The sequence below is a fragment of the Scyliorhinus torazame genome, chromosome 17 (genome assembly GCF_047496885.1).
Source record: "Scyliorhinus torazame isolate Kashiwa2021f chromosome 17, sScyTor2.1, whole genome shotgun sequence".
Taxonomy (NCBI): Eukaryota; Metazoa; Chordata; class Chondrichthyes; order Carcharhiniformes; family Scyliorhinidae; genus Scyliorhinus; species Scyliorhinus torazame.
Window position 1 is genome coordinate 135,267,103 of NC_092723.1, and position 13,390 is coordinate 135,280,492.

General features: G+C 48.4%; 1 protein-coding gene across 1 annotated transcript in view; it reads left to right on the forward strand.

Annotated features, from left to right (window-relative positions):
* The window catches only part of LOC140394170 (sodium/myo-inositol cotransporter 2-like), a 402,805-nt gene that overhangs the window by 20,598 nt on the left and 368,817 nt on the right, over positions 1 to 13,390 (forward strand). The window contains exon 2 of the mRNA XM_072481110.1: positions 7,836 to 8,003. Coding sequence (XP_072337211.1) covers positions 7,845 to 8,003 — 159 coding nt within the window. The 5' untranslated portion in view covers positions 7,836 to 7,844. The remainder of the gene's footprint in view (positions 1 to 7,835; positions 8,004 to 13,390) is intronic.

Below are 13,390 nucleotides of genomic sequence, written 5' to 3' on the forward strand. Positions count from 1 at the left end.
GGTGACCGAGTGTGAAGGTGCCTGGGTGGCAGGAGCAGTGACAGAGTGGCACTGCCAAGGGTCAGGGCCTGAGGGTGGCCATGCCCATGAAAGGAGGGATGAGGGGAAATATTAAGGATGGGGGTGTAAAGGGCAGGTATGAAGGGGCATCCGGAAGGTTTGATGGGGTGAAGAGTGGGGGTCCTGAAAATGGGAGCCCGAAAAGGGGCTTGAAGAAGGCCTGAAAAGGGAAGGCCCTTGGCTACCCATAGTGGGGTGTCCTCTCTTGGGGGGTGTGGGGTAGTGCCCATGTGTGTGGGGGTGACATTGCCTGTGAGTGGGGGGTGGGACAGGGGGCCTCAGGCTCATTCAGAGATTGGGGCACCCTTTCAGAATGGTGGTCTGACCTCGGAAAAACTGATCTGGCCAGCACGTTCGGCTCCCCAGTGATGGAAAAAGTTCGAAGGGTGGAATTAACCGATTACCCCGCCGCTTATTTCTTGGTGACAGAGGCGTCCCTCCAGCGGGATCTACGACCATACCGTTGTCAATGGGATTACACCGGGAAACCATGCGCCAGCGTTGGACCGGAATTTCCTGCTGGCGTGAACAGCTGTAAATCTTACCCTAATTGTGGGCTAGCCGAGGGAGATACTCCCAACCAAACCTACCTGAAATGATACTTAGAAACATTTCCATTAGATTGCACCCTATGTCTGCTAAAGATGTGATTAAGGGGTTAACAACTAGGCAGCCTGTGATGTCACTCATAGGAGGGGCTGGGCCAATTTTAATTTTGCTTTTCAGCCCAGCCCTGTCTGTTCTTGTTAAGTTTCATTTTTGGCGTTCTCTTCTGGTTTCTGAGGAAAGGATAGGTGTGTTTCTCAGACTGACTTCTGAAAGCTTCTCTGCCAAGAACTTTGTCACAAATCTGTAAGGATTAACACTGAACAACTATTGTGGACCTACTGCAAATACATCTATCTCCCAACACTACCTATTCCCAACTCCCTGATCACAGGGTCACGTGATGGATTTATAATGCCACCTACTGGTCGGAGGTTCTGCATAACATTATGTACAAACTTGCCTTATGCATATGATCACACCTTCGACAGCACTTTCCAAGCCTGCAACCACTACTATCTCGAAGGCCAAGGGCAGAAGACTCATGGGAACACCACCACCTGGAAGATCCAGGCCATACGGCATCCTGACATGTAAAAAGATTGCTGTACCTTCACTATCGCTGGGTCAAAATCCAAGACCTCCCTCCCTACCAACATTGTGGGTGTACTTATAACACAGGGACTGCAGCGGTTCAAGAAAGCAGCTCACCATCACCTTCTCAAGGCAAGATATGCTGGTCTAACCAGTGACGTTCACGTCCCACAAATTAATTTTTTAAAATTGTGGGCCAACCCAGACAAACATATATCTATAAACATGACAAAGGAACTAGAGTAGGGAACCTTAACAAGTGTAACTTTCTCAACAAAATTCCCGCCGGCTCTGCCAGCAAGTTCCCCACCACTATCTAACAACACTTAGTCATTATTTTGGGTCCTGGGGAGTTTCTCACTGGTTTAGCACACATTTAGAGTGTGATTTAACCAATACATTTTTAAGTGTGGTAGCCAGTGGGAACTGCTGTGAGTTTCCCGTTGCTTGGACCAGCAAGGCCGTCACCGTGCTAAAATGTTAATTAGTCCATTTAACACGGCCCCATGGGCTTCTCGCCGCAAATCATGGTCCCAACGCCTGATTCGCTGGAACGCACTCGCAAGCCCCCTGCTAACAAGGGCGTCCAGCACATAAAACAATCCTGCACAGCCAACTCCACTCAGCTCGCAGCCATGATGCCGAGACGACCAGTCCCACGATTCAGGGGTGCAGGCTACTCGAAGCGGTCGAGGCCAGACTGGATGCCCTGTTCCCCCGAAGGTCTTGGAGGGTGAACCACAGGGCAGCCGATACCCACTGGAAGGAAGTGGCAGCAGCTGTCACCTCAAGGAGCTTGACCAGGAGGACTGGCACCAAATGCCGCAAGAAGGGCAACGGCCTCCATCAGGCGTTCGGGAGAGTTTGCACCAGACACCTAATTCCACCCCCCCTGCTACCCGCCTCAAAGAGAATGTTTAGCACCATTCCATGCCCCGGCAAATGATGTCCAGCAGTGCCGCCCACACCGCCCCATTCCCCCCCCCCCCCCAATACGGCCCACCTCCACAAGCCCCCATCCCTGCAATGAACCACACGTGCAGGAGACTTGGCCCCCAACTGACAGGAGAAGGTCCATATTGGCGTGGGGTGCCAGACATCGGAGTCCTCACCCCCTATGAGGACCGAGCCCTGGAAGCCGCAGGAGTGACGAAGAAGGGAGCAGTGACCTGCATTCATCCGCAGGACCTGCAATCTACAGCACGGGCCATACAGTGTGAAGGTGCCTGGGTGGCACTGCCAGGCTGGCAGGAGCAGTGACAGAGTGGCACTGCCAAGGGTCAGGGCCTGAGGGTGGCTATGCCCATGAAAGGAGGGATGAGGGGGGATATTTAGGATGGGGGTGTGAAGGGCAGGTATGAAGGGGCATCTGGAAAGTTTGAGGGGGTGAAGGGTGGGGTTCCTGAAAACGGGAGCCCGAAAAGGGGCTTGAAGAAGGCCTGAAAAGGGAAGGCCCTCAGCTACCCATAGTGAGGTGTCCTCTCTTGGGGGGTGTGGAGTAGTGTCCATGTGTGTGGGGGTGACATTGCCTGTGAGTGGGGGGTGGGACAGGGGGCCTCAAGCTCATTCAGAGATTGGGGCACCCTTTCAGAATGGTGGTCTGATCTCGGAAAAGCCGGTCTGGCCAGCAAGTTCGGCTCCCCAGTGATGGAAAAAGTTCGAAGGGTGGAATTAACCGACCACCCCGCCGCCTATTTCTTGGTGACAGAGGCAGCTCTCCACCGGGATCTACGACCATACCATTGTCAATGGGATTACACCAGGAAACCATGCGCCTGCGTTGGACCGGAATTTCCTGCTGGCGTGAACAGCTGTAAATCTTACCCTAATTGTGGGCTAGCCGAGGGAGATACTCCCAACCAAACCTACCTGAAATGATACTTAGAAACATTTCCATTAGATTGCACCCTATATGTCTGCTAAAGTTGTGATTAAGGGGTTAACAGCTAGGCAGCATGTGATGTCACTCATAGGAGGGGCTGGGCCTATTTTAATTTTGCTTTTCAGCCCAGCCCTGTCTGTTCTTGTTAAGTTTCATTTTTGGCGTTCTCTTCTGGTTTCTGAGGAAAGGATAGGTGTGTTTCTCAGACTGACTTCTGAAAGCTTCTCTGCCAAGTACTTTGTCATAAATCTGTAACGATTAACACTGAACAACTATTGTGGAACTACTGCAAATATGCCTATCTCCCAACACGACCTATTCCCAACTCCCTGATCACAGGGTCACGTGATGGATCTATAATGCCACCTATTGGTCGGAGGTTCTGCATAACATTATGTACAAACTTGCCTTATGGATATGATTACACCTGCAACAGCACTTTCCAAGCCATCAACCACTACTATCTCGAAGGCCAAAGGCAGAAGACTCATGGGAACACCACCACCTGGAAGTTCCAGGCCACTCAGCATCCTGACATGTAGAAATGTTGCTGTACCTTCACTATCGCTGGGTCAAAATCCTAGACCTCTCTCCCTAACAACATTGTGGGGTGTACTTATAACACATGGGCTGCAGCGGTTCAAGAAAGCAGTTCACCACCACCTTCTCAAGGCAAGATATGCTGGTCTAACCAGTGACGTTCACGTCACACAAATTAATTTTTTTAAATTGTGAGGCTTTGAGGCCAACCCAGACAAACATATATCTATAAACCTGACAAAGGAACTAGAATAGTCAACCTTAACAAGTGTAACTATATCAACAAAATTTACACCATTCTAAATGAGAAGCCCCAAACATGTATCCATTGGATCTGCTGCTCAACATGACCCAAAACCTTGTTCGAAAGCAGGCCAGAAAACACTTGTTGGACCTTGTGGTGTTCTTTATGTTGCAAAATTCAGGATTGTTGGCGTAGTGTTCACAAAGAAGCTTTAACTTGAACAAAGCTATAAATTTATTAACACTACTAATTTGAATTCGACACGCACTCCTAAATAATACACAGTTGATAATTAACATATAATCTACACCACCTACAACTAATCTCTACACTATTATAAGCTATGATCTGCTCTCACTCACACTATCCTTCCTTCAGTCTGTACTCTAGCTAACACCTTAATTTCTCTCCCCTCAAGGCTTAGCATCAATGTCTTATATACTTGTAACTCTAGCTCCCTCTTGTGGCTGATCGACACATTTAATTAATCCTTGCATTTATGATAAATCACAGACTTGCGTAAGACCAACGAGCAACTGAGTGATACACATGATAGGATTCGTCCTCATGGTTCACTGCATCCTTGTATGTATGGGCTGCCCAAGACACAAAGGCCTTAATGCCCTACCTTATCTGTGATGGGTTCTGCACAGCATGAATTGGACAAATGGTTGGGTGAGTGGCAACAGCCAGTTTTGAGCTCGTTTTCCTCATACATGATGAAGAATTCCTTCACATTTGCAAAGACCATACAGGACTTCCAATATCAATAGTGATGCCATGTCATTTAACATTGCTAGCCTATTCACCAAGGTACAGCTCAAGGAAGCAATGGACATTTGTACTGCAGTACTATATCAGTACTATAAACAGGGCCCAAGCCACTTGCTCACCGTGCAAACCTGATGCTGAAATAGAATGCATCAAAGCCATCCTGCGAGATAATAACCACCCTGTTCAGATCATTGCTCGCTGTACATTATGAAAACTCATGAATGGGCATAAGGCTGCTACACCTGGTCCTGGAAAATGCCTAGTCTTCAGTAACCCTGGAAAGGTAAGGTATCTCAAAATTCAACTAACAGGTGACACCAGCCAATATACACTGCTACTATACAGCAGCGTCACGAGTAGTAGTCACCACTAACAGGATGCAACCATCAAGCCAAAACAACTTGCTGCCCATCACATAAATGAGTAATATGGTATATGAATTTCAGTTCTGGTGTGATGTAAGGTATGCAGGCTGTACATCCCAAAGACGGCAGACCGTATGGAACATCATCTCCCTTTTGGCTATTTTGAACAGGCAAGATACCAACCATACCCAACTAGCCCATGCTTGCAAAACCCAAAACACAATGGCCCTGCAGCGCTGAGAAAAGGCCCTGCTAATCAGTTCTGCTGTTTAGTTTGGCGTCAGTGAGGAATGCCCCATTAAGGCTGCACTTTAATCATCTCCTGCACTGGTAATCTCACCGCGGCCTCAGGATCCCCCCCAACTTCACCCAACGTACCTCCTCTGGGGTTCTCGAGCCCACCCTCATCCCATCTCTTATGGGCAAGGCACTCCCGGGCCTGTCCCTGGGCACAGTAACCTGGGCACTTTGGCATTGTCAGCCTGGTACCATGGCAGTGCTAACGGGAATTCCAGGATTTCACCCTGCCCTGTCCCCGACCACCCGCTTTCAATGGTCTGGGAGACCTCCCAGATACCGTTACGACTGATCCACGTTGGTGGAAACCAGTACGAAAATTCGCCTTGAAAACCCAATATTTTAGTTTATTTATAAGACTGTGCGGAAAGAATAATTTGCTTCAAGAGTGATTGCATGAAGAAATAAGGCTGTGGCATTTCTAAAACAAAACTTTATTATGAATACAATCTTAAACTTTTTAACTTCACAATGGAAACGAATAGCTTACAATTACCCCTTAATACTATGACACAATTTCCCATTAAACAGGAAGAAAATAAACATACAGCTATCAATCTATCTTAGAATTAGCATGGCATAGAGTAATACTTGCTTTATAAAACCGATTTGGCTTCGGTTTGAACCCCTTCAGACTCTGGCTGAATATCTTCAGAAAGCTGGTCTACCAGGTGTGTTTCAGCTTCTTCCTGGTCCCCAGACAAGACTGTTACATGCCATTGCTTTTTTATAACTATCCTACTGTGAGAGAATTGTGGACTCCGGGTCAGCCAATTTGAATTCAGCTCATCTCTCTCCCAAAGCTTTCTCCAAAACTAAATTCCTGGGCTCCACCCAGCAATGATCTCTTCTCCCCAAGCTTAAAAACAAATTGCCTCCCAAGGTTGCAAACTACATTAACTCCCCTGGGAATTTCTCCAGTCAAACCACATTGGTCAATTTGACCTGCTATTTCCTAGAAGTTCCCAGCCCTTTACAAACCAAAACCTTTTTAAAAACATGACCACTGCAATCAAACATAACACCAGGCTTTTAACCCTTAAATTTTCCCAATATTTAGAAGCCACTATTCCTAAAATCCTCCATTTGTCACACTTGGCAGTTAACTGTTCATCATTAGTTAATTGGTACACTCTCCGTGGCAACACCTCAATCAGAGTCCCAACCAATCAGCTCTCTTCTCATGGAGTATTATTGTTGTTACCTTTACATGAATGCAGGATGAAAAACTTTGACAACATTTGTCTTTTTTCCACAATACTCAAATTTTGTATGACCAAATGATGATGTGAACATAGTTACTTGTTCTCTAAACTGAACTTCTTAACTAAAATTTCCTTGTACACCAATTTGACTTATATCCTCAAAAAAACTCCAAATCAGATACTTGTCTGAAATTGGAAAATTAATCATTTTGCCTGAGTACTGTTTCAAAGATTCATATGAAGTTTGAGATTTCTTGGGCCTTCTGGCAGAGTGGTTCCTTTGAATTTTTTCCAAACCTCCCACGGTTGTAGACTGTCAATAACAGGTGTCGCTCGCATCCTAAGCTTAGCCACCTCAGTTCAGAACTCTCCTGGTTCTAATGTTCTTAACTAATTTTACTAATATTTTTTTCCTAGTCTTGCAACTAGGGACTTTACTCTCTCTTCCTCTCATCAGCTTCGCTATTCCAGAAATTCAACATGAAGTTAGTGGGATTGCTTAGTTATGAATTGTATCAAACCCTTTTAGCCAGTACACAGAATTTCAACTGAATTCTACTTGAAAGAGATGCTTCCTGCAGCCAGCATAGTCTAAACTAAACTGCTTGAAAACAGAATCACACATAGGAATTTACTCCCCCCATGAATAACTTCTTACTTATTCTTTAATTTACCATTATTTATCTCCCAGGCAGCTTGGTCACATGATCAGTTACTGGCAGAAGTAATTTTGTACAATAAATCATCCTCCAGAAAAAGCCAGTTCTTAAAGGTACTACCACCCCAACAGAAAGTGTAGGGTTCCTCAATCCCCCCTCCAACCTCCACAAACTCATGAGCCATCCTATGATGCTTGTCTAAAAGTAAAGAATTAGAAATTGGTTAGAAGTTTTATCCAGTGCATAACTGAATCACATAGAAAAGGGAGTATCTAGGTTTATCTTCTGTCTGTGATAAATCATATTAGCTAAAGTGGGGGTAGGGGAATTTAAGGGAACTGCATCTCCTTTAATGGCATTGAATTATGGGGAAATTCAGCCAGGGTTTCATCTCGCGTGTACTGGAGAATGTACGACTATGGATTTCAGATGAGGACAAAGTAGACCTTGGCTATTACATCTTTAATCACTACCCCATAGAAACACACAGAAGTAGCAGTTGGGGTGAGAATCTTAATGCCCATGAAAATGAAACTGTACTACTATTGCTACTTTCAGGAACAAAAAGTGAAAAAACTAGAGAGGAACAGAGCCCATCATTGCATTAATAGTATATGCATTATATTCTATTGATGTAAAACTATTTGATTCTTCTATTTTATGGTCAAGGTCTGAAGTATGAAGACGATCACAGAGAACCCTTCCTTCAGGACAGACAAAATGCCTGCCAGCACATTGGATCCTGCAGAACGTGTCATTACGCATAAAAGACTAAATGTGGCTGACACTATCGTCATGGTCTTGTACCTTATAACTGTCTTATTTGTAGGATTCTGGGTAAGAACTCTCTGTACCAAACTACTTGGCGAAAACAGACTTTTGATTAAAATTTCTGTGTCCTTTGAAGAGGTAGTGTCAACATCAGGAGTTAGTTTGAAAATCAACTATTACAGACATTAAACATGCACTTGTACTCCAAAACCTCAACCCAAATCAGAGAAGCAGGGCATATGGATCAGGCATGATATACTATTTTCGATGTATCTTTCTATGTATACTTGCCAAAGTCAGTAATCCGATTCCAAACATTTATTTGGGAGAGGTAGTTGATCATGGGGGGTCACTGATTACCTTCCCCAAGAGACCTACTTGCTCCACGAGGAGCAGAGGACTCGAGACAGACACTTCCTAATTCTCTCACATTAACTCATCTGATCTGGATCGCTGAAGACATGTACCTTTGCAGGTATAAATAGCCAGATTTATCCTGTTGCAGGGACCCAGACCTTCAGCTAAGTCAGATGAAGGTTCTATTCCAACACATTTGTAACATGAATCTCTTTTTTTAACAAACAATTTTATTGAGGTATTTTAGGCATATAGAAAAAGAGACATTGTACAGTACAAAAAAAAAAGTCAAGACACAAATTAAACATAGTGCAAACCACGGCTCTGTTCACGCAAGGACCTTAATATCCCTCTACTCTACTCTACCCTAGCCCCCCCGCCCGCCCCCCCTGTTGACGCTTACTCCTCTGGGAAGAAGTCAATAAATGGCTGCCACCTTCGGGCGAACCCCAGTAGCGAACCTCTCAAGGCGAACTTGACTTTCTCTAAGCCAAGAAAGCTCGCCATGTCCGATAGCCATACCTCAGCCCTTGGGGGCTTTGAGTCCCTCCATGCTAACAGTATTCGTCGCTGGGCTACCAGGGAAGCAAAGGACAGAATGTCGGCCTCTCTCTCTTCCTGGACTCCCGGGTCCTCCGAAACCCCAAAGATTGCCACCTCAGGGCTCATTACCACCCCAGTTTTCAATACCCGGGACATGACATCTGCGAATTCCTGCCAATACCCCCTGAGTTTAGGGCATGACCAGAACATGTGTATATGGTTAGCTGGCCCTCCGGCGCATCTAGCACACTTGTCCTCCAGCCCGAAGAATTTGCTCATCCGGGCCACCGTCATGTGGGCCCGGTGCACGACCTTGAACTGGATCAGGCTGAGCCTGGCGCATGTTGCGGTCGTGTTTACTGTGCTCAGGGCTTCTGCCCAGACACCGTCCTCCATCTCCCCCCCGAGCTCCTCTTCCCACTTAAGCTTCAGGTCCTTGGTCTGCGTATCCTCAGCTCCCATTAGTTCCTTGTAGACGCCTGAGACTCTACCCTCTCCCACCTCTCCCCTAGAAATTACCCTGTGCTGCCCCCCCTTCGGCGGGAGACGTGGGAAGGACAGCACCAGTCTGCGTACAAAATGCCGCACCTGTAAGTATCTAAAGTCGTTTCCTCTCGCCAGCCCAAACTTCTCCAACGCCCTCATGCTCGGAAAGCTCCCTTCCAGGAACAGACCCCCCGTCCTCACAATCCCCGCCCTCCACAGTCGATAACCCCCGTCCATGTTCCTCGGGGCAAATTGGTGGTTGCCGCAGATTGGGGTCCCCCTCCATGCCTCCTTCACTGGCCCCAGATCTGAAGAGCCACCACCACTATCGGGCTGGTGGAGTACCGTGCCGGCGGAAGCGGCAGAGGCGCCGTGACCAGGGCTGCTAAGCTAGTGCCCCTGCATGAAGCAGCCTCCATCCGCTCCCAAACCGACCCCGCATTGTAACATGAATCTTGTGCACTTTCTGTTTCCTATCTTTATTTTAAAAAAATTTTTACATAAGAATTTCGATGAACTAATTGAGAGAAATGGTTGATCTCAGTTGCAGAACCTGAAAAACCGAAGTACAGTGAATTAATGGTCCTGCCTGTGAATTCCTTGTCTAACCATATATGAAAGTAAGAGAAAGGTTCATTGACAGATTGATAAACAGAGAGATTTCTGAGAACCCTTGACAACCATGATTACTATCAATGGATGAGTGTCTGAATAAAATCTTCCGAGCACAAACCCCACCCAAATCCACATCTCCCAGTACAATGTCTTTTGTTTCTTCCCTGGGGCCTGCACCCAGCGCAGTCAAAATGCCACCTGGGCACTTCCAGTGCAATGTCAAGCTCCATCTATCATTCTCGCTGATTTTTAGGAAGAGGTTATTAGAAGGTGAAGGAGGTGAATTATCAATTGGCAATTTTTATTTCTCCAATCTTTTTTCCTTTACTTGATTCCGAAGGCCCAGTTCAAGAGTCAACAGCAAGGTATGATGCTAGACAATGTGTATTGACCAACTATTTGCGCAAGTGTGCTGAATAAATTAGTCCAACATTGACTTCACCTAAGTTTCAGACATATTGACCTTAATCATTGTAATAACCTGCACAGGACTCATCCAGCTCGGGATGATTGTTCCCCATGTTCAATTGGACTGGGTTAATCCAGCACCAGCATAAATGGCCGGCAGCTGTAGAGCCAGCTAAAAAGGAATGAGGACCCGGTGAAAGGTAACCGGGCCCTGTGCATGCATGATGCTATTGCTGAAATAAAGGACTTTTAAGAAGCTTGTTGGACTCCCCTGGCTTTATCACATTGGCGACGATGATGAATTGGAGCTATGGGCGTGCTTTTTGTTCAGCTGAGCTACCTCCCAAGAATTTTCTTTTCAAAGAGTGGACTGTGGTACAGAGTTTGTTTCTGTGGTGTTTTTTTCCCCCCGGAGCCTATAATGTCATGGAAGGCAAGTGCCAGGTCGGGTTTTTTGCTGCCGGCTTGTGAAGTGTGTCCACTGGGAGAGATCTGGAGTCTGACGTGTCCGGCAGTACTGGATGCGGTATCTTCTGAGCGACTTCTGGTGTGGATTGCTGTGGTAAACCACGGTTGCACCTCTATTAGGTGATGTATGGTAGGACCAGTACTACAGGTACGTTGGTAGTCCCTGCCTGCTGGCTCCGCCCAGTAGGCGGAGTATAAATGTGTGTGTCCTCCATGCTGCAGCCATTTCGCCAGCTGCTGTGGGAGGCCACACATCTTAGAGCAATAAAGCCTCAGTTGTATTTAACTCTCGTCTTTGTCCAATTGATTGTGCATCAATTTATTGCTCTAAGATTGCCTGCAGCTGGACCCGCATTCAAGCGATGCCAAAAAGGACTTTCAGCACTGGCTAGCTTGTTTCGAGGCATACATCAATTCTGCGCCCAGCCCTATCTCGGAGGCTTAGAAAATACAGATCCTGTACTCAATGTTGAGCTCCAACGTCTTTCCGCTGATCCAGGACGCGCCAAACTACGCCGAAGCCATGACGCTTCTCAAAGAAAATTACACTCTGAAGACGAACACGCTCTTCGCCAGGCACGTACTCGCCACTCGCTCTCAACTCCCTGGTGAGTCCATAGAAGACTTCTGGCGGGCCCTAATCCCATTCATCCGGGACTGTGACTGTCAGGCCGTTACGGCCAAGGAACATTCAAACCTCCTTATGCGGGACGTGTTTGTTACGGGGATTGGGTCGGACCTCGTACGCCAGCGACTGTTAGAAGTGGCCACGCTCGACTGAGCAGAGACAAAGAAGCTAGCGCTCTCTGTGACCGTCATCCTCGCGCAACATTCAGGCCTACATCCCCATCCCACCTATGCATCGTGGACCCCACAGATGGCCGCCCCAGCGGGGGCCTTACCCAACCAATACGCCTGCGCCACACGCCAGCCAGCGAACCCGGGGGTCCCCGATGTTACTTTTGCGGCCAGCAGAAACGCCAATGCTGCCCGGCCCGCGCTGCCCTTTGTAAGGCTTATGGTAAGAAGGGGCACTTTGCCGCGGTGTGCCAGGCCCGTGCAGTCGCCACTATCACCCCCACCCCCCTCTTTTACGGACAATGGGCGCCGCCATCTTTACCACCCCGGCCAGTGGGTGCTGCCATCTGCCCCCTCATACCACGCGCGGCCAGTGGGCGCCGCCATCTTGTTCAGCCTCCACCACGTGCGGCCCACGGGTGCCTCCATTTTGTCCTCAAGATCTTCAGGCGCTGCCATCTTGTCTCCCCCACGGCACATGGGCACTGCCAGCATTTTTGGACCTGTGCCCCCCGGGCTCCCCATCATCCGACACCAGTGACGACCGACCATGACTCGCCTCAGTGACCTTCTCCCTCGCGGTACACCCCGTCAACCAAAGAATCTCCCTGGCCTCCAGATCCCATTCTGTGGCGATCCGAGGGTACTGTACGGTCACACTCATGGTCCAGGACGTAGAATTCAGTGGCTTCCACCTCTACGTCCTCCCTAACCTCTGCGCTGCCCTACTACTTGGCCTGGACATCCAGTGCAACCTCCAGAGCCTAACCCTGAAATTCGGCGGGCCCCTACCACTCCTTACTGTGTGCGGCCTCGCGACCCTAAAGGTCGATCCACCTTCCCTCTTCGCAAATCTAACCTCGGATTGCAAACCCGTCGCCACCAGGAGCAGACGGTACAGCACCCAGGACAGGACCTTCATCAGGTCCGAGGTCCAGCGGCTGCTTCGGGAAGGCATCATCGTGGCCAGCAACAGCCCTGGAGAGCCCAAGCGGTAGTAGTTAAAACTGGGGAGAAGCACAGACTACAGCCAGACCATCAATCAGTACACACTGCTCGACGCGTACTCCCTCCCACGCATATCTGATATGGTCAATCAGTTTGCACAGTACTGGGTCTTCTCAACGGTAGACCTCAAATCCGCCTACCACCAGCTCCCCATTCGTAAATCGGACTGTCCATACACGGCCTTCGAGGCAGCCGGTCGACTATCACTTCCTCAGGGTTCCTTTCGGCGTCACCAACGGGGTCTCGGTCTTCCAAAGGGAGATGGACCGAATGGTCGACTGGTACAGTTTGCGGGCCACCTTTCCGTACCGAGACAACGTTACCATCTGCGGCCATGATCAGCAGGACCACGATGCCAACCTTGCCAAATTTCTCCACACCGCCACTCTCCTAAACCTCACCTACAACAAGGAGAAGTGAGAAATGCGTGTTTAGCACGACCCGCTTAGCCATCCTCGGCTATGTGGTCCAGAACGGAGTTCTGGGGCCCAATACCGACCGCATGCGCCCCCTCATGGAGCTCCCCCTGCCCCAAGGCCCTCAAACGCTGCCTGGGGTTCGCCCAGTGGGTCCCAAACTATGTGGACAAGGCCCACCCACTCATACAGTCCACCCATTTTCCCCTGATGGCGAGGCACAACAGGCCTTCGCCCGTATCAGAGCCGATATCGCCAAGGCCTGGATGCACTCAGTAGACGAGACACTGCCCTTTCAAGTAGAGAGCGACACATCTGATGTCGCCCTAGCCGCCACCCTCAATCAGGCAGGCA